The sequence below is a fragment of the Cetorhinus maximus genome, chromosome 11 (assembly GCF_964194155.1).
Source record: "Cetorhinus maximus chromosome 11, sCetMax3.hap1.1, whole genome shotgun sequence".
NCBI lineage: Eukaryota > Metazoa > Chordata > Chondrichthyes > Lamniformes > Cetorhinidae > Cetorhinus > Cetorhinus maximus.
Window position 1 is genome coordinate 24,013,933 of NC_135889.1, and position 22,706 is coordinate 24,036,638.

At 41.9% G+C, this 22,706-nt stretch overlaps 1 protein-coding gene across 2 annotated transcripts in view; it reads left to right on the top strand.

The window, feature by feature from the left end:
* lss (lanosterol synthase (2,3-oxidosqualene-lanosterol cyclase)) overlaps positions 1-22,706 on the top strand; it is a 144,137-nt gene that overhangs the window by 20,488 nt on the left and 100,943 nt on the right. For both annotated transcript variants that reach the window (XM_078551676.1, XM_078551677.1), the window contains exons 3-5: positions 9,599-9,737; positions 10,261-10,369; positions 16,446-16,567. In XM_078551676.1, coding sequence (XP_078407802.1) covers positions 9,599-9,737; positions 10,261-10,369; positions 16,446-16,567 — 370 coding nt within the window. The remainder of the gene's footprint in view (positions 1-9,598; positions 9,738-10,260; positions 10,370-16,445; positions 16,568-22,706) is intronic.

Below are 22,706 nucleotides of genomic sequence, written 5' to 3' on the forward strand. Positions count from 1 at the left end.
AGGAGCTGAGTGGCCCTGGCAGAACCCAAACTGGGCGTCAGTGTTATTGCTAAGCAAGTGCCGCTTGATAGCACTGTGGATGACCCCCTTCCATTACTTTACTGATGAAGGAGAGTAGACCTATGAGGTGGTAATTGGCCGGGTTAGGTTTGTCCTGCTTTGTGTACAGGATATACCTGAGCAATTTTCCATGTAGCTGGGTAGATGCCAGTGTTGTAGCTGTACTGGAACAGCTTGGCTATGGGCGGTGCAAGTTCTGGAGCACGAGCCTTCAGTACTATTGCCGGAATATTGTCAGGGCCCATAGCCTTTTCAGTATCCAGCTGTTTCCTGATATCACGTGGAGTGAATAGAATTGGCTGAAGACTGGCATCTACGATGCTGGGGACCTCCAGAGGAAGCAGAGATGGATCATCCACTCGGCACTTCTGGCTGAAGGTTATAGCAAATGCTTCAGCCTTATCTTTTACACTGATGTGCTGGGCTCCTCCCTCATTGAGGATGGGTATATTTGTGGAGCCTCCTCCTCCAGTAAGTTGTTTAATTGTCCACCACCATTCATAATTAGATGTGGCAGGACTGCAGAGCTTAGATCTAATCCATTGGTTGTGGGATCACTTAGCCCTGTCTATCACTTGCTGCTTATGCTGTTTGGCACCCAAGTAGTCCTGTGAAATAGCGTCACCAGGTTAACACCTCATTTTTAGGTATGCTTGTTGCTGCTCCAAGCGTGCCCTCATGCACTCTTCATTGAACCAGGGTTGATCCCCTGGCTTGATCATGGTAGAGTGGGGAGATATGCTGAGCCATGAGGTTACAGATTGTACTCTAGCATCCATGAGGTGCTGTGGGCCATCAGCAGCAGCATTGTGTTAGAGTCTTGAGTTGCTAGATCTGTTTGAAATCTATCCTATTTAGCATGGTGGTAGTGCCACACAACACGATGGAGGGTATTTTAATGTGAAGATGGGACTTGGCCTCCACAACGTCTGTGCGGAGGTCACTCCTACTGTTACTGTCATGGACAGATGCATCTGCAGCAGGCAGGTTGGTGAGGATGAGGTCAGGTATGTTTTTCCCTCTTGGTTCCCTCACCACCTGCCACAGACCCAGTCTAGCAGCTATGTCCTGTAGGACTCAGCCAGCTCAGTCTGTAGCGGTGCTACCGAGCCACTATTGATGATGGATGTTGAAGTCCCCCACCCAGAGTACATTCTGTGCCCTTGCCAACCTCAGTGCTTCCTCCAAGTGGTGGTCAACATGGAGGAGCACTGATTCATCAGCTGAGGGAGGATGGTATGTGGTAAACAGGAGGTTTCCTTGCCCATGTTTGAACTGATGCCATGAGACTTCATGGGGTCCAGAGTCAATGTTGAGGACTCCCAGGGCAACTCCCTCCTGACTTTGCCACCATCAGGGATGGTGATGTCTGGCATATTATCTGTCAGATTTGATTCCATGAGGATGACTATGTCAGGCTGTTGCTCGACTAGTCTGAGACAACTCTCCCAATTTTGGCACTAGCCCCAAAAGTAAGGAGGACTTTGCAGGTGCGACTGGGCCAAGTTTGCCATTATAGTTTCCAGGTGATCCGCCTGGTTTCATTACTTTGAGACTTTGTAGTGGTTTGATAGAACCGAGCGGCTTCCTCAGCCATTTCAAAGGACATTTAAGAGTCAACCACATTGCTGTGGGTTTGGAGTCACATGTAGGCCAGACCAGATAAAGACAGCAGATTTCCTTCCCTAAAAAAAAAGAGACATTAATGAACCAGGTGGAGTTTTACAACAATCGACAATGGTTTCATTTTCATTAGACTTAATTCCAGATTTACATTTAATTCAAATTCCACCATCTGCTGTGGCGGGATTCAAATCCGGATCTGCAGAGCATTACCTTGGATCTCTGGATTACTATTCCAGCAACAATACCATTATTCCATCACCTCCCCATCAGTCCTTCATTATCACTACTTTATCATTCTTGCATTTTTAGTTTGTCTACAAATTTGCTCCTCTATTTCTCTCCCATTATTTAGTGGCCTATAGTATGCACTCTGTGTAATAGCTCCTCTAATCTTTAAATTTAACTCCAATAACTCTTTAACCCCTTGACTACATCCCTCTTCACTGAAAGTCACAATACCTGCTTGAAATAAAGACTAAGACTGGCTTCTTCCAAGAAAGTTTTATTTTTGGTCCATAAAATTCTTAGAGAACGTGTTTCACCTGTTTTGCTCTATTATATATTCAAATGGTACTTAGCAAGTTAACTGAATTACCAATTGTGAGTTAACCGTTTCCTTCCCCAACAGATTCCCCTCCTCTTAATGAAAGTAACCCTTAAGTGTATATATTGAAAAAAATGTTCTTTTCTAGAACATAATCAATATATTTTCTATTCAATAAATCCACTTTATTCCCCCTTTAAAAAGATGTAAAGAAATGTCCACACGAAAAGAATATTCCTTTTTTGTTTTCTCAAAAGGAAAAGATGTCCCTCTTTGAGGATCTCCAATAACTTTTTGGAGCTTGCTCCTCTTTTCATGAAACAGTCGGACAATTGGTAGCTGCTATCAATCCATTTTATCTTGGTCATCTCCCTTATTCTCCAACATCTGTTTTAGGCATACAATTCGCAATCTCTTTTCATTAATGCACTTTGTAGAGTAAACATTTTCCCCAAAGCCTATAAGACATTAGTTAGGGACTGTTCCTGAATACCTTTTCCATTTTAAAATTTCTGCCAGCATCTTTGATGTAAAGAATATCTACCACCTGAACAAGAGCAAGAGTCTTCGCTGCCAATGTACTTTTTACAACTCTTTGTATTTTTTGCTTCCCATACCCCCACCGAGAAATACTATAAATCCTCCCGCACTTGAAAATCCATTGCATAAGATAACCATAACCAGTTTCATTTTTCTAAAATCACCCAAAGATGGGAATTTCAAAACGCACTGCTCCATATTTAATTTTGTCAATGTTTTGTTTGCTTGAATGATCTCTTCAACCTTGGGATCATTCATTTTAGTATTCAATTCCAAAACTGATGTCTGGCCTTGTTTGTTTGCCTAGCCAATTGAGTTACGCAATCAGACTCCTGAGTTAATCTTTTTCTGTATCAGAAGCCACTATCATTCTGGGAGACCCTACCACGACTAATTGCAATGAGATTGACGTTCTCCAAGTAGGGTTGCTGATGTAAAATGATGTGTGATCCACGCTGCCTGATTTCCACCCCAATGTATTTAACCACATCAGAAGCCCAACTTCCAATTTTGAATTCCATTCTGAGCCCATTAAATGACAATGGTTTCAAATTCACTACTACCACCCCACAAAAGAATCATCTACATGCATCATAAAGATGCCTGCAAGTTTCCCTCCGTGGTGCCAAAAAAAATATTGCTGGGTCTGCTTCCAACTGAAGAAAGCCCAACTTTAACAAAACTGACCTCTCAGAAATACCAAACTCTGGAAGTGTCATTTAAACTGTATACGAATTTATTTAGCTTCCAGAGTGTCCCTACTGTATTTGGCAGTTCTTTCAGCAGGTGGAGAAAACTTCCCTTTGCAGTTGGTGTCCCTGCAAAAAAGGCAGCTTTAATATCAATTGACTTGCATTCCCAAGCATTTGTAGCTAAAAGAGCCAAGATGATCTTCAGAATAACTTTTCCTGCCTTAGGTGGATCTACTCATCCTGGTCATCCAATTTTTCTTAAACCTCGCATCTCTAGCCTGGCTTTAGCTTTACAAGTCCCATCAGGAAGCACCTTTTCCATGCATCAGATTGAGCTGGTTGTCCCCTATTTGACACCTGTGTATACCCCAAATTCTTTCCAACTATGTAGTCCTTGTTGGCATCCTTTATTAATTTATTGCCAAATTTGTTTGAAGCTACTAAGACTTCTCGATCACATGGGCTTCTGCTCCTTGTGGCATTACCAGTCTGCACCATGTTCCTTGACCTTAAGCTACACCCTCTATCCTGCCTATCACGCCCTAGACTGTTACTCCTCTTCTATTTATAGATGTTCTTTCAATCGTTCACGGTCTCTTCCTAGAGGCATGTTCACTCCCAGACCCACTGTCTGAACTGATACTATGTTTTCATGCCTTCCATTTTTGTACTTCACGTTCCTAATCCATAGGCCTAATCTCCTGTGACCCTCTCTCATACATTTAACTAGTTTTAATATTTTCCTGTGACCTTCCCTGCTCTACCTACAATCGTTGCATCCCTCCATTGGCTATCCCCTTCTGGAAATTGTGTAACTTTAGTGCCAGCTTTTGGCAGCTGTCCTCTGGGACAATTCGCCTCACCTCATTCATCCAAATTACTGTGTCCATCTTCAGACACAGCAAACTGGTCCTCACAATCATGCAACATACAGGTATGAGAAGTACATGGTTCCTCACCCCTTCCTACAACCCTTTCCGGACCTGCAAATTTGTAATCCACACCAGCTAACCTGAGTGTACCCGAATAGCCTGGTTCCTATGCTGTAAAATGACTACTATATCATCTTTACCTGTAACCTTTGGGTCTTTCCACTCATTAAAGTCCTTCTCTTTTATAGTCGCTGATTAAAAATTAATTTCTGATGGTCGTACGTTGTGTCTTGGAGCTCGCCGAATTCTTTGAAACTTCAGCGTTAAGGAGTGCCCTACCCACGTGTAGTGCATTTAAATGCTCAGAAAAGGTAGAGCTAATCATAGTTCCCTCCCAAGCTGGAGGACGATCACTCAGGACTGAAGGAATTTGTGTTTTCTACCAAAAACCAACTTATGGACTATAGCCCCCAACCATCTGTAGTGAATTCTTAGCATGGACAGCCTATGCTGGAGCTGATGTTAATTTACAGCTCGGTTTATCTGTCAATATTTTACGAAACATCTCATCTTTCACCAAGTGATTCCTTTCACACAGTTACTAAAAGGGCTTTCTGCTGCTGTATACATTATATTAATGTTTCCGCACATATCCCAAAACTCCTCATTAGCAAATTCCCCCATGCCCCATTATCATTGAGGAATTTTGCCAGTGCTCCTAATACAGTTCCTATCCATTTCTCCATAATCTGATCCACAATTATTTTCTTTAGTGTATGATTGTCAACTGGCTAAACTTTGTGGCCAAGTCTATGAAATCTAAAATAAAAGTTTTTCTTCTTTATCCCACACCTTTAATCCATTGCCACAGCTTCATTGAAATCCCTTGCTAAGGGTAGACTCACTATGAGCCGCAACAGTGTCCTTCTGTGTTTCTTATATATAGTCACATCTATCACTTAACTCCAAGTTTAGTGTACTCTCCATCCTTTACCAAAATTTTTAATCTTTGTGAAGGATGGGCAAACTGCTGATGCAACTTTAAATTAGATTTTTGTCTTCTAAATTCCTATCCCTTAACGCGAATAACACTTCTTTAATCTCCTTAGTAGAAAAGTTAGGTTTAGTTAAAGGAATACAATAGTGTCCAGTTTGCGTAAACTGCAAATCCGCAGATTTTCCAAATACAATAGCTTTATTGTTCTCCATGTCCAGCTTCCTTTGCACTTTTCATCGATAGCCTGCTCAACAGTAACGGTGTTTTGCTAGATGCTACGTCCACGTTGATGAAATGATTGACTCTAGCTATCTTACAGGGAATCACTACCCTTTTAAAAAATTTTAGGGTATTATCATATCCAAATCTAAAGCTGGTGGAACTCTCAAATTCCTTATCACTATTCCAGTCCTTGTCATTTAAGGAGTCCAGGTAGCATTTTAACCAATCTACTCAGACTGTAGACATGCATCTGATATCTAGCGCCGCACAGTTGAAGGACTCTGCAAGCAAGACATTCATCACCGGGCTGAAACTTCTTGTAACTCGTACAATGCCCTCTCTTTGGTCAATATCTCCATCGTCTTCCAAATCTTCTGTCTCATGTTGAATTTCGAACACGTTTATAGCACTTAGGACAGTTCATTGCATAATGGTATTTAAAGCACTGATTGACCACACCCTGGGCATTTCTTGGGTTCATCCTTTTGTTGTAATTCTCCAATTCTTTTCTCCTGCCATAACTTTCAAAGGCGTTTCTGTCCTCATTGTTTCTAGTTACAAAATCTCCTTTCATACTGACACCTGCATCCTCGTTAGACTATTTTGCCATTCCATTAACATTGTATCCTCCATTTTCTGTCTTACTGCCAAATGGCCCATTTGCGCCATAAACACTTCCAGAAAAGAATGGTTTCCAAGGATTTTTTTCATTTGTTTTGTTTAAAGACCTTTTGACATCTGTTTTAGTAGTGCCTTCCACAGATTTAACTCCCATCAAAACTAGAAGTCTGTCCATATTCAATTCTTTAAATGCACTGATTGAGGAATTTCTAGATGGAACTTTTGCAATCTTGCATATAGTCTACTGAATTCCACTATGTAATCTTCTGTGGAACCATCCTCCAACTTTCTAAATTTGTCAAAATCTGACCACACTTCGTAAGCACTTCAAGTCATTCTTCTGATAGATCTTATCCATAAAATCTAATAATATTTCCAAACCTTCATCCGTGTTCAAATGCTCAGGTTCCAACTCTGAAAATACTTTGGTTACCATATCAAAATCAAAATAAGACGCAAAGTGCCAAGGCCATTCCTTGTTTTTTCTTTGGCAAGGATGTAACCAGTGTCCATAGTTACTTCATTCTTCCATTGCTCATAGGGTTCCCTCCCAAAACGTTGGTGGGTAATCATACCCTGAAACTCTGCATTTTGATTGAGCCATTCTCCAAAGTTACTTCAAACCACTCTTAAAGTTAACTCCAAATACAATCTTTTGTCTGAAGAAAGCTTAGTTTCCAATTTTTCTCTTACAAGCAGGAAGAACCATCCTCTGCTACCACTAACAGTCACAATACCTACTTGAAATAAAGATAAAGACTGGCTTCTTCCAACAGTGTTTTATTTTTGGGCCATATAACTCTACAAAGAACTTGTCTCATTAGTTTTCTCTTATACATTCAGGTCAGCACTTAGCTAGTTAATAATTACCAACTGAATTCCTTTGTGAGTTAACCATTTCCTTCCCCAACATCCACTGCTATAACAGTTTGAGATTAATATTGCATCACCCTTTTTATCCATCCTTATCATTGCTGAATATCTTGTATCCAGGAATATTAGGTTCCCAATCCTCCACTTCTTTGAACTGGGTCACTATATCATAGTGCCATGTGGTGACTTATGCCTGCGGCTCGACAACCTGATTGACCACATGTGCATTTTTATGTACATGCACTTCAAACCCATCTTAAACAGCCTTGCATCTTCCCTCCTGCCTGATCCCTTCTACTTCTGAACAATCTTTGGGAGAGGCAAAGAACACTAGAGTTGCTATCTGTGCACCATTTTTCTCCTCTTTAATGTTTCATTCTGGTGTCCACATCCTTGACAAGTTAGTTTGAATTTTTCCCCACAATACTAGTTAACCTTTCCATGAGACATTGGTCCCAACTCTGCTCAGTTATGATCCATCCACCTTAGCAGATCCCAGAACTGGTCCCAATACCTCAGGAACCTAAAACCCTTCCCTCGTGAACCATTTCTCCAGCCTCATGTTAATCTGTTTTATCCTACTCTTCCCATATTTAGTAATGTGGCACTGGGATTAATCCAGAGATCACAGCCATTGAGGTCCTGCTTTTTAAACTTCCTCCTGAGCTCCTAAAACCCTTTTCCATTCCATGTCAATGGTTCCCTCATGGACCATGACATCTGGCTTTTCCACTTCTCTCCACCCCTTCAAGATTGCATCGTCTCACCATTGTCCTTTACCCTGCACCAGGTAGCAACACAACATTTGGGGCTTACACCGGTGGTTGTAGAAACACCATTTTATCCCCTAACTATGGATTCCTTTTGCCTCACACTTTGCTGTGCCCCACAGTGCGGTGGATACACTCTCCACGGTGCCATCACCCTCACTGGTAGTCAGCATTTTATTTGAAATGTTTTGAATGATTTCATTGACAGTGAATAGTTAAAACATTATCCTGTTGGTGTGTTGGGAGTAGTGTCAATCCTCTAGGATTACCCTGCATTTTCCAGGAATTAAAGATTAATCTCCAGGGCACGACATTGCTGTAAGCAACCTGGGAGACAAATCATAGCATTAAAAAATTTTTTTAATACACTTTGAATTATCAAAAAAAGGAACTAGAGGGCAGAAAGAGGCTCTTTGATTGACAGCCAAAAGCCATCCAAGCAAATAACAAAGAGCATATTATCTTTCCAGTTGGTGTGGGAAGATAGTGCGGTCCAATGATGCATGTATCAAGTGATTAATAGCGGGAGCATGGAAGTGCAACTGGAGGTCCTGTGTTGAAACCTGAATACATCACACCAGATTTGACAATCCTGTTGGAATGTAACTGAGAAGGGACACTGAAGCTAAACATGCATGGCAACTGGAGTAACATTTGTAGAAATGTAATTCTTAATGCACAAAGTGCAGATTAGGAACAGTTGCTGTTCCTGAGTCTGTGAGGACACTCAATTTAAGATCAGTGAACTTCAGGTCAGAAACATACCAATGCTGAGGAGGGAAGTGTTCCTGAGTACCTATAGGGGATACAGTGGCCAAGTGGTAATGTCACTAGACTAGTAATCCAGAGGCACAGGCAAATTGCTGGGTACACTGGTTCACATCCCACATGGCAGCTGGTGGGATTTAAATTTAATTAAAAGCGTGAATTGAAAAGCTAGTCTCCATGATGGTGACCATGAAACTACCACCAATTGTCATAAACCCATCTGGTTCACTAATGTCTTTTATGGAGGGAAATCTGCAGTCCTTGCCTGGCCTAAATGATTCCAGATCCACGGCAATGTGGTTGACTCTTAACTGCTCTCCAAAAGTCTAGTAAGCCTCTCAGTTCAAGGGCAATTAGGGATGGGCATCAAATGCTGGCCTTGCCAGCGCCACCCAAACCCCAAAGAATAATTTTTTAAAAGTTCGAGAGAGAGTTGGGTTAACACATATCACCTATAGAGTTAGTAACACATCTGGAAGGCATTACTGAACCTGGGAACTGGATTCATATCAGTAAAAATTAACTTTGTTGCTTTAGCTTTGAAAGTACAGATGTTAAATCTCACCATATTGTCTTTAACTTCTCCCAGCCTGTCCATTTTTCTAGCAATGTCTTCACTCACTGATGAAACCAAAAGTAAATGGCAGCAATAGTAACTGAGCATTTAAAACAAACTATACAGATGTTTTAAAGAAAAAGCAAAAGGTGACCCAGCATAGGGGTGCGCTCTAAAATGTACCAACTCATGTCATTCTTAGCCAGACATTAAACCTAGTGCAGAAATGGCAGAGATCTCAACTTTGTCATTTACAAATATCATTGTGTATAAAAGAGATTAAAATTTACATCACAAACCAGCACTTCTTGTTCACTTAGGCATTTACAAGCCTGTTTGCAGATGTTATGAATCAAAATCGTATATTTAAGCTGCAAAAGATTAATTTTGAGAATATAATTTCTGGGATGAAGCAATGCTGAAATAATGCAATGTGTATCATGTCTTGATGTTTCAGAGTAAATTTACCAGAGATTTACCAAGTGCTGGTACACCAGAAGAGGCAGTTCTGCAGGGAATGAAGTTTTATGCACAACTACAGGCTGAGGATGGACATTGGGCTGGAGACTACGGTGGACCACTCTTCCTTCTACCAGGTTAGTCAAGAACATTATGGAAATGGACCTTGGGTACACTTCCTGTTGGACATGCTGGTTTCTGATCCCATCGAGCCCAGGGAAAGGAGTTTGTAGAACAAATCCACCTTAAAGCCCAATATTTCCAATGAAGATGGGACCACAACAGACTGGAGAATGGAAGTGTTGAGAGGTCATGTATATAGTGCTCGTATTTAGGCATGGGGTTCATTTTGACTTTTTTTCGTTTGTATCTCCCTGCATCACACCCCAAATCTCATCAGGAATAGTAAGGAGAGAGAAGCAAGAGTAACATTATCTACTTTCTTGAAGCTTCCTTCTTTGCCCAGAAAACATGCAAGGCATTTCCCTGATTGCACTACTAAGATTGGGAAATGAGGAACTTAATTGTTGAGCAGCCCATGTTAACCCCAGAAGGATGCTTTCAATTCTGGGCATGAGGTGGTTAAATATAATTGACAATTTCAAAACAAAAGTCAAGAAAAAAATTGTTTTTTCTTTAACTATTGACATCTCCTTTTAGGGCTCCTGATTACATGTCATGTAGCAAAGATATCATTGACAGAAGCTCAAAAGGACGAAATGGTTCGATATCTCCGCTCAGTACAACTTCCAGATGGAGGCTGGGGTTTGTAAGTACCCATAAATTTGTAACAAGTTACAATAGTGAAGAGAGATCGAGTTTGTTCTTATATCAACTGATCTTATGTTTGCACCCCTTCTGGAGCACCTTGGACTGTATTCTGGTCTAACTTAAGGAAAAGAGGTGAAGGGCTCATTTACTGATGGCTGCTAAGGTTCACTGATTACTTGAGTCCCTGTGCTATTCCAACAGTATATGATGGACCAGAATTCACAATTTTGGGTTGAAATCAATACTTCTAGCAAGGAGCCCCTCAAAATTGACTCTCCAAATTGGAAATATAAAGGTGATGGGTGTCATGTTGGTGTGAAGAATGGGGTTTTGACACATTACAAGATCCAGTTCTTAACAATATTCCTTTTCAACCCCACCCTCCTTCAAAGATGTCTTGTGGCGCAGTGGGTAACATCCCTGCCTCTGAGCCAGAAGCTCCGAGTTGGAGTACCACTGCAGGATGTGATGGCCATGGAAAGTGGGCTCATAACGTGACCAAGCAGGTTGGTTATCAATCTGTAATCTTTCCAATAGAGCAGGAGTGTCTCAGTCAGCTATGTTAGATGTGGAGTGGCATTCCTCAAGCTATAGTTGCTAGTGACTGTTCCAGGAGAAAACCACCCATAGGAACTGGCGTAAGCATGTGCTTTGTCTGGCTCGTGTCATTAGACACAGGAAAGGCCAAAGTCCAAATCCAAGTCTCCTTACAAAGAGAGGGGAGGATAGTCTCAATCTGATGTTATCTCTCTCCATCTCAATAAAGCTATTCCCACCTGGAAACTGAGATGGAGATGGGTACTGTGTGGAATGGAAGTCATATTGCTGTTATGGTACCAATCAAGGTTGAGTGTTGAAATCCCAACAGGACATGCGAAATTTAATTTAACATCTGCTCATTCTTGAGCTGGCATCTAACTAACAAGCATAAAAGCTAATAGGAGGAGGAGTGTTATAAAATCTCAAGTAGTTCACTATTGTCATTCAGGGAAGTGAATTAGCCACCTGCATTTGGTCTCTGATTTACAGTAACTCCAGTCCCATGCTGATAGAAAAACAAAATACTGCAGATGCTGGAAATATGCAGTAAAAACTGAATGCTGCACATAGTGAACAGGTCAGGATGAAATTTGTGGAGAGAAACATAATTAACATTTCAGCTCCCTGACCTTACACCAGAACTCATCCCACCCCATACTGCATGGTTGATTTTTAATGTCCTCTGAACTAGTCTAACAAGTACTTGAATGGCCACCCAAGCTGCCCTGACTAATGCAGCCCTGGCCAACATTGGCCACATCCTGAGAACTTAAATATTAAAAATGGGAAAATGTAATCCAAAGTTGAACAGCTGCAGCTAAGGTTAACGATTAGTGGATGCTACTCACAATAAGAGGTTATGATGGAAGAATTAATCCAGGCTGGTCTTTTGGTTAAAGCTGGTTTATTTCCAGTACTACAAACTTCCTAATAGTTTCAACAGTGTTCCAGCTTTTTATTCTATTTAGATGGGATAATTAATGCCCATCACCTGTTTAACTAACAGTTGGCTTTAACAAGATGATTGCCATATTAACAGTGGAGACTGAAGCCTTCCTGTACCCTCACCTTTGAATCAGAGGGTTGAGGGTTCATGTCCCAATCCCGGAAAACCAAGAACTGTGATTGTACTCGAAAGAAGTTGCAATCTGTGACTGTTGGTAACTCGAAAAGAGTTTACCTTCACCTTTGAATCAGAGGGTTGTGGGTTCATGTCCCACTCCCGGAAACCAAGAACTGTGATTGTACTCGAAAGAGTTGCACACTGGGGTTAGAGGTGTCAGCTGTGGCTCAGTTCATAGCACCCTCGCCTTTGAATCAAAGGGTTGTGGGTTTATGTCCCACTCCCGGAAACCAAGAACTGTGATTGTACTCGAAAGAGTTGCAATCTGTGACTGTTGATTAAAAATATATTTTTTTTTTTGCACACTGGGGTTATTCCCAAAGGGGAGATGGGCTGTTAATTCTTCGTGGTAAATTAGCACTAAATTCCATTCAGTCTTTCAGGCTTAACATTTCTACACAGCATTGCACAACACAACTACATTCCAAGACCCTTAGCACATCTTTGTTTATGGGAATCTTAAGGCATCAAATTTAAAATAGAGTCATAGAAATGTTACAGCGCAGGAGGTGGCCATTTGGCCCATTGAGTCTGCACCAGCTCTCCAAATGAGCAGTTTGTTTAGTGCGATTTAGCTGCCTTCTCCCCATAATGTTCCTTTTGAAATAACTGTCCAATTTTCTTTTGACTACTTCGATTGAACCTGCCTCCACCACTCTGGGGCAGCATTCCAGATATGCTCACTGCATGCAATAATTTTCTCACTTTTTCTTCTTTTACCCATTACTTGACATCTATGCCCTCTCATTCGCAGTCCTTTCATGAGTTTTTTTTAATTCATTCACTCACGGGATGTGGGCTTCCCAGGCTGGGCCAGCATTTATTGCCCATCCCTGGTTGTCCTTGAGAAGGTGGTGGTGAGCTGCCTTCTTGAACCGCTGCGGCCCATGTGGTGTAGGTACACCCACAATGCTGTTCGGAAGGGAGTTCCAGGATTTTGACCCAGCGACAGTGAAGGAACAGCAATATATTTCCAAGTCAGAATGGTGAGTGGCATGATGGGGAACTTCCAGGTGGTGGTGTTCCCATCTATCTGCTGTTCTTGTCTTGCTAGGTGGTAGTGGTCGTGGGTTTGGAAGATGTTGTCTAAGGAGCCTTGGTGAATTCCTGCAATGCATCTTGTATACAAGTTCAACATAACCTCCTTGCTCTTGTACTCTATGACCCTATTAATACAGCCTAGTACACTGTATGCTTTATTAACTGCTCTCAACCTGTCCTGCCACCTTCAATGACTCATGCACATATACACCCAGGTGCCCCTTAGAGTTGTACCCTTTATTTTATAGTGTCTCTGCACATTCTTGCTACCAAAATGAATCACCAATGAAACATCAATGCTGTTGATGGACATGCATGCATTGAACCCCATCAGCCAGTTGTCCGCCCATTCCACCAAATTGTCGGTCTCTTTTTGAAGTTCCACACGTTCTTCCTCACAATTCACAATGCTTTCAAGTTTCATATCATCCTAAAATTTTAAAATGTGCCCTGTACACCATGGTCTAGGTCATTTATATATATCAAAAATCAAGGGTCCCAGCACTGACTCCTGGGGAACTCCACTACAAACCTTCCTCCAGTCTAAAAAACATCCATCAACTACTTCTGTTTCCTGTCATTCAGATAATTTCATTTCCATGTTACTACTGTCCCTCTTATTCCATGAGCTATAACTTTGCTCACAAGTCTGTTGTGTGGCTTTGTACCAAATGTGTTTTGGAAATGCATGCACACCTATCAACAGCATTGCCCTCATCAACCCTTTCTATTATCTTTTCAAAGTTGGTTAAACAATATTTCCCCTTAGGAAATCCATCTTGACTTTCCGTAATTAATCCACATTTGTCCATATGGCTATTGATTTTGTCCTAAATTTGGCTGTTCACCCTCCCCGCTCAGGGTGGCTCTGCAGCCACTCAGTGACATCCTTGCCCGTTACCAGGGAGGGAACTCAGAATCCTGAATTCACATCTGCGGCCGCAGAAACACCTTTTTATTCCCTAACTTTGATCACCTATCACTTTCTCTTTCAGTCTTCATTGTGCGCCTTGTACAAGTGAGCCACCTGTGGCGCTATGGACTTGACTCTGGCGGCACTCCCCAGATGAACAATCACTCTCAGCGGAATTCAGAAGTGAATACTAGGTAGAGAGTGGGATGCACTCAGGGGACTCCTGCACTACCTGCATGTTTTTTTGTGTGTCTGGTGGTCATCCATTTCCTCTCTTCCTGCATCCTCTTGTAAGACTCTTAACCGGGGGCCCCTCTAAGGTCCTCACCCCATATTTGGTATCAACACCACCAAACAAACCGTGGATACAATTTCCACTTTATGTGGAAAACCTTTATACTATTGCTTAGTGGGTTAATATACTTATAATACCAGTGGCTTAGTAAGAGGCGCATGCAGGAGCTCGTTCCTGGGTGGTTGGTACGGTGAACAGATTCCTCCACATGACTTTCCATGACTGACCAAATCACATTTCCTGGTTGTAGCCCCAATATCCTTGGGAGCTGTGGCTTGATACCCCTTTTTGACCCTAGTCTCTCGGCATAAAAGGTAATATCTTAAATCAAGTCATCTGATTGGATTATCAATCCCATCCAGGCTATGCAAAGACAACCTGCATGTGCTCATTTCCTGCTCTTAGCAGGGCGTGTCTCCAGATACCTGCCAGCAACGGGTGTGATTTCTGTATCTTGGTAAGGCAGGAGGAGAGCCATTCTCACATACCTGAGAAACTATTGTATCGGTCAGTTTCTGTAATCAGGGTGTGTGGTGGTTAGCCAGTGGCATGTCCTGACACGTCTGTGTCTGGGTATCCATGTCCAGTCTTTTTTTAAAGTTCCACATAAGCCTCAGGGTTGATATCTTTGGTCAAAAATATTCTCCCTTCGTCTGATGTCCTCCGCACTCCCTGCTCCTACCACCTGGTTCTGAGCTTAGGACGTTGTTTCACCTCGCATTTTGATGCAAGTTTAATGATAATACATATTAAAAAGAAACAAAGGGAGGCCTTCCAGCATCACAGAAATACACAAAATATCAAAATGCCTTACACTTAAGCTGCAGGTGATAGCATCTATCAACATGCTATCCACGAAACTCTCAATCTCACGGATGCACCACAGTGACGCCAGCTGAGTTCTAAAACTCAGAGCTCAAGCTGCTGTAACTGATGACACTTCCTGCACAAATGGTTATCCAGGACAGAGGAAGCATCCTGAAGTTCCCACGTAGCACAAGATGTGTACTCTAAGAGGTTGGAGCAGCCCAGCCATTCCTGTATTTATTAGCTAACCTTGCTACTGCTAACAAATCTCACCAATACGAAAATATCTTGCCACTATTTCTAAACCTTACTACTATTAATAAACCTTACTGATATTGATAAATCCTACTAATAGTTAACACACCTAACCAGTAGGAATAAACTTTACTCAAAAATAAAAAGACAAGACTCACCAGATACTCACTTGTTACTTATTAATATTTTAACTTTTTAAACTCCCAGTTGTTTAGATTGTCTCCACTAGCAAGTCAACTCCCACTTACTACTGTTAATAAACCTTTACCAATACTAATAAACCTAACTAGTACTAATAGACCTTACTACTACTGATAAACCTTTATCAATACTCAAACCTTATGACTGTTGATCAACCTTACCAGCACTAATTAACCTTAAGACTATTACTAAATCTCACCAGTACTAATAAAGTTTTTAATGCTGATGAACCCTGCTAATACTTAATACATCTTAATCGTAATAAACCTTACTTTAAAAAAATAAGACTCACCAGCTGCTCACTTGTTTCTTGTTATTACTTAATACTTTAACATTTCTAAATCTACCAGTTGTATAGACTCTGTCCCTACCAACAATACTCACCAGCAAATCAATTCACAGCTTTGTGTTTTAAATGACAAATTCATTTACCTAACTAACTTTTAATTGATGCCTCCCTAGTTTTCTTTCTTGCTTGTGCTTATACTTATCATTCCAAATTATGTTCCTACTCCACGGACTTAAATTCCCTAGTTTAGCTAATTAGGAAATACCTTCCAACCAATCACCTCCCTGCTTCCCTGTGATGTGTCACCTTGATTTTTGTTTCCAAACTTGGCTTGGAATCTACAGACCGGAGAGGCGACTCTGTTCAGCTCGTCTGAGCTCTCGATCTCTCTCGTCGGCTTTGAGCCCCGCTCAGCCTCCCAGCCATACGTCTATGCTGCTTTCCAAACAGATTGTCAGTTCTTTCAATATGATGCAGTGTGACAGGCCCATATCTGTCATGATTTCACCAATGCCAACATAAAGGGCACCTTGCTTCATTTTTAGCCTAGTTTGCATTTTCCTATATCCTAATGCTAAATATGACCCATATGTTTTGATTTGAATGCTAGGCATGTGGAGGACAAGTCAACAGTTTTTGGAACAGCACTGAATTACACAGCCCTGCGAATCCTTGGTGTTGGGCCAGATGACCCCAACCTGGTGCGAGCAAGAAATAACCTTCATGATAAAGGTCAGAAATCTAAATAGTTAAAAGCAGTGTGCAAGGAGCTTTTTTCTGTGGGTTTATAGATGCCTGTGGTAAACTGATTACAAATGCTCAGCAACAGTGCTCTGTAACATTCAGTAAAAAAAACCTTAGGTTTTTCAGGAAGAGCCCTTTGACCAATTTGAAATAAAGTAGGTAAAATAGTGAGATTGAGAAAATCTGCAACAGACGGGTTGGATAGAGCAGGAGGGATAAACACAAAGAATGTGAACCTGAACCTCTTGATTTTCTGGAAATTGATAGCAGCTTGAAGCAGGACAATCCATGATGAAGGTGGTTTTCAAAAACTGAGAGAAACTGTGAGCTAATGATGCGCCGAGAACATTATACCAAGAGGAAGCAAAAGATGCCAGGTGATTAGGATGTAGTCACTTCAGAGGAAAGTAAATAGCTTCCGAGTGTGATAACCCATAGGTTAGATTGGTTCACTATACACCGTTAAGAGAGCTGTTGTTGAATTTCAGCAGCAGTTTTCTCAATTGTCGGCTGTCAACTCAGCGGAATATCCTCAGAAATCCCATTGAAAGAATGAAGTTATGGCAGACGTTTGGAGAAACCCCATCTGGAATTCATTCAGTTCTTTAATGAACACTTGTGCCAGACTTCCCAGGAGCAGGCTACATCTTGCTGTCTTTTAGTTGGCATAGCTTTGGGTATCAGTTACTTTACACAGCAATAACATTGCACACTGGAACTCCCCATTGCATGTACTATCAATTGAAAAAATGGAAAGTATCATACTCAGATCTGACCAGCCAAAACGAATTGATTTCATTTTCACTTATAGCGGCAACATGAGGATCCAATGTTTTAAGCAAAGAGTTGTAATGATTTGGAAAGCACTGTCTGAAAAGTGGAGGAAGCAGATTGAACAATAACTTTCAAAAGGGATTTGTATAAATATTGAAGGGGAACAAACTTGCAGGACATTGGGAAAGAGATGAGGCAGGGATAATTGGAAAGCTGTTTCAAAGAGCCATAACAGACATGGTGGGCCAAGTGACCTCCTGAACAATTTCTCCTTAAATTCATCTCACTTCCCCCAAATAAAAGGTGTGGCTATGGGTACCCGCATGGGTCCCAGTCATGCCTGTCTCTTTATGGAGTATGTGGATCATTCCTTGTTCCAGTCCTACTCAGGCCCCCTCCCACAACTCTTTCTCCAGTACACCGATGACTGTTTCGATGCCGCTTCATGCTCTCGTCTGGACCTGGGAAAATGTATTAATTTTGCTCCCAATTTCCACCCCTCCATCATTTTCACATGGTCTATCACTGACACTTCCCTTCCTTTCCTTGACCTCTGTCTCAATTTCTGGTGATAGACTGTCCACCAATATTCATTACAAGCCCATCGACTCCCACAGCTACCTCGACTACAGCTCCTCACACTCTGCTCCCTGTAAGGACTCCATCCCATTCTCTCAGTTCCTTCGCATCTGTTCTGATGGTGCCACTTTCCAGTTCCACAAAACGGTTCTTCTGACATGTCTTCCTTCTTCCTTAACCGAGGTTTGCCACCCACGGTGGTTGACAGGGCCCTCAACCGTGTCCGGCCCATCTCCCGCGCATCCGCCCTCACACCTTCCTCTCCCTCCCAGAACCATGATAGGGTCCCCTTTGTCCCTACTTATCACCCCACCAGCCTCCGCATTCAAAGGATCATCCTTCTCCATTTCCACCAACTCCAGCATGATGCCACCACTAAACACATCTTTCCTTCACCCTCCCTGTTGGCATTCCGTAGGGACCGTTCCCTCTGGGACACCCTGGTCCACTTCTCCATCACCTCCTACAGCTCAGATCTGACCGGCCAAAACAAATTGATTTCATTTTCACTTATAGCGGTAACATATAGTGCCCCTCCCACGACACCTTCCCATGCAACTGTAGAGGGTGCAACACTTGCCCCTTCACTTCCCCTCCCTCCTCACCGCCCAAGGGCCCAAACACTCCTTTCAAGTGAAGCAGCATTTTACTTGCACTTCCCTCAATTTAGTCTGCTGCATTCGCTGCTCCCAATGCGGTCTCCTCTACATTGGAGAGAACAAATGCAGACTGGGTGACCGCTTTGCAGAACACCTTCGGTCTGTCCACAAGCATGACCCAGACCTCCCTGTCACTTGCCATTTCAACACACCACTCTGCTCCCATGCCCACATGTCTGTCCTAGGCCTGCTGCAATGTTCCAGTGAAGCTCAACGCAAACTGTAGGAACAGCACCTCATCTTCCGACTAGGCATTTTACAACCTTCCAGACTTAATATTGAGTTCAACAACTTCAGATCACGAACTCTCTCCTCCATCCCCACCCCCTTTTTTCTAATAATGAATATATTTTCTTAATATATTTTTCTTTTCCCACCTATTTCTATTTTTAAAAAAATTTATTTTCATCCATTGTTTTAACTCTACCTTTTGGACTAATTCGATCCCTTCTCCCCACCCCACTAGGGCCATCTGTCACTTGCTCATCCTGCTTTCTAACCTTAATGTCACCATTAGCATATCCTTTACATAATATCACCGCTGTCAACACCCCTTTGTCCTTTTGTCTATGACATCTTTGGCAATCTCTTTTTTGCCTCCACCTATCACTGGCCCTCTGTCCAGCTCCACCTGTCCCACCCCCCTTAAACAGCTTATATTTCACCTCATTTCTATTTCTCTTCAGTTCTGATGAAGAGTCATTTGGACTTGAAACGTTAACTGTGTTCCTCTCCACAGATGTTGTCAGACCTGCTGAGTTTTTCCAGCTATTTTTGTTTTTGTTTCGGACCACCTGTTCTGTATCATTTTATGATTTTATAAATAGAGCTTTTAAGGAAAATGCAATACCGTACAATCACAGGAAAAGACCTAGAAACTGTTGGCCTTTTTCAAGGCTAAAGGAAAGTCTAGCCCTCCCTGTTTCTTGGTAAACAGTATAATTTAAAGATAAAAGGTGTTCATGTGAATGGATAATGTGCAACCCAAGAGCCATGGAATTACCTTCGTTAAATAGATATTAACTTTAGTACCTTCAAAATCCAAAACCAGTCTGTCGAGCAATCAAAATAAACAGTAGTATAGAATCCCTGAAGATACATTTGTCATGATGATGACCTCACGGTAAGTACATTGTGTGGAATCCATCACCTGGCTGCCTTCACTCACACTGCCCAAACTTTTATCAACAGGAGTCAATAATCAAAACACTTCCAGGGTTGACATTAGTCCATTTTATATAAGCATGCAGTGTCTGCTGATGCCACTTGTCAGCCAGTGTTGTGGGCAGGGCAAAACTTACTGCAGGATCACAGCAAAGAGTTATTTTACAGCAAACAAAGTCTATTTAAATTAAAAGTCTCGATGAACTACTGCAAATAGAACTCCTGACCAAATCTACAGTAACTTCTCCCGATAAAAGCAGGATGATTTCTTCAGAAAAATGAAGTGAGTAGAGAGAGGTTAGTTAAACAAAACATTTTGCTGGTGAAATAATCAATTTGTAATAAATGGAGAATAGTTGTATACAAATTGTGTGTAAACTCAGTTATTTACAGTAGCGCGGCCTCCAGGTGTGATGGACAAGAGAATTACCCAATCACCTTCATTTTGACTGGGAATAGTGGTGTCACTATATGCAGCTGATTCCACTGCTGTCTATGGGACCCTGCCATGTGAAAATTAGCTATTGTGTTTGCATACATGACTGTTGTTACAAAAAGTAGTAACTCATTAGCTGTGAAGCATTTTGGGATGTCCTGAGTATGTGAAAGGCACAATGTAAACGCACGACTTCCTTATTGGCATTAGGATAACGTCAGGTCAGTAATTTATCTCAATGACAGAAATCACAGCAGCCCTTTTTAAGAAATCTCAGGTTTGCCTGACAAAGCAATTACTGTACAGACAGGTGCTGCCTGACTTGAATATTTCCAGGATTTTGTTTCTATTTCATATTTCCAGCATTGACAGTATTTTGGTTTTGTTACTGCCCAGACACTTGCATTGATAGACACCATTGTGGTATCTCAGACCATGGTTTAAATCTGCTTTTCTGCCGTCTCCTGAACCAGACTCCCTTCCTCCAGTCTCCGGGATCAAACTGCTTCTCCACTGGCCCCTGAGCTAAACCACATCTCCCTGGTCTGAGCTGGATGTTAGTGCCCTTTGGCTTTTGAACTGGATTTTTCCTCACGTTGCCTCCTGCCCTGTAGATATGCCAGGACTCTGCAATCACAGATGTTACCTTTTACCAAGCGCCTATGCTAAAATGCGCCTTGCTTTCTACCATCAGTTCATATTATATAAAGGTCCTCTGTGGCCATTCACGTGTATATGTCACTCTGTATGTGCGACCTCCCTCTTTTTCTGATTGCTTTTTGGCTCTGCTGCTTTCTCTTGCTAGTCATAATTTCCTGTAGCCATGTCCCATTTCACCTTCTGCTTATCCATCACCATGTTCACTCAATCCCTTGCCCCACTCTGCACTATTCTCAGCCTAAGTTCTCTCCTGCTTCTGCTCTAGGTTTGAATTCCATGTAAACAAGCCCACAACCTCCCTCTGGCATTGCCTACTAATCACATCTTGAGTTTTTGGTTCTCATGATACCATCATGACCAGAAAACACAACTGCCTTGTGCTTGGTTCCCATTGACCATCCCACCCATTCTTTAGAGGTTAACTTCTTTAACCTTCTCCCCATTCTCTTGTCTCTTCCACTACCTCATCCCTAATCTTGTTGGGCAATTATCAACCACTGTCCTACTTCATGTTGCTCTCCAGAATGTCTGCTTCCTCAAAATCAGTAATCCTAGATGAATCTATTGACATACTGGCTTTGACAGACTCAATTTATTATTATTCTTCCAAGCATTCCCCTTGTCATAACATATGAAATAGGAGCAGGAGTAGACCATATAGCCCCTCACTCCTGCTCTACCATTTAATATAATCGTGGCTGATCTTTGGCTTGAGGTCTGCTTTCCCATTCGTTCGCGTTTCCCTGCACTCCCTCCCCCGCCAACCCTATATCTCTTGATTCCCTGAGACCAAAAATATGCCTATCTCAGCCTTAAATATATTCAACAATGGAGCATCCACAACCCTCTGGAGGACAGAATTCCAAAAATTCACAGCCCTCTGTGAAGAAATTTCTCCTCATTTCCGTCCTAAATCTGCTGCCCTAAATCCCCCATATTCTACATTCCCAGCTGGGAGAAACAACATCTTAGTGTCTACCCTGTCAAGCCCCTTCAGAATTTTGTATATTTCAATGAGAATCACCCCTCATGCTTCTAAACCCCAGAGAGTATCGGCCCAATTTACTAGCCTGTCATAGGACAACCTTCTCATCCCTGGAACCAATCTAATGAACCTTTGCACACCTCCAAGGCAAATGTACCAAAAGAAACCAAAATTGTGCACAGTACTCCAGGTGTAGTCTCACCAAAGCCCTGTACAATTGTAGCAAGACTTTCTCATTCTTATATTCTAATTCCCTTGCAATAAAGGTCAACATGCCATTTGCTTTCCTAATTGCTTGCTGTACCATCACTGTGTTCCTTGAGAGAGTATACCTAAATTCCCCTGAACATTAACATTTAGAAGTGTTAACCTTCTGAAAAATTTTCTGCTTTTCTATTCTTACTGCCAAAGGGAATAACCTCACTTCCCCGTATTGTACTCCATCTGCCACCTTATTGTCCACTCACTCAACCTGTCTATGTCTCTTTGCAGCCTCTGTCCTCTTTACAGCTTACATTTCTGCCTAACTTAGTATTGTCAGCAAACTTAGATACATTACTCTGTGTCTTCATCCAAGTCATTCATAAAAATTGTAAAAAGCTGATGCCCAAGCACATGGGGCTCTCCATTTGCCATAGCCTGCCAACTTGAAGACACCTGTTGCTTCCTGTCTGTTAACTAATTCTCTATCTGTGCCCATATATTTCCAGCCCCCACCCACCCATTCTATGAACCCTTATCTATCTTGTGTGACACTTATCAAATGCCTTTTGGAAGTATAAATATGCTACATTTACTGGTTTCCCTTTATCGGCCCTACAAGTTACATTCTCAAAAAACTCGTAGCAAGTTTGTTAAACATGATTTCCC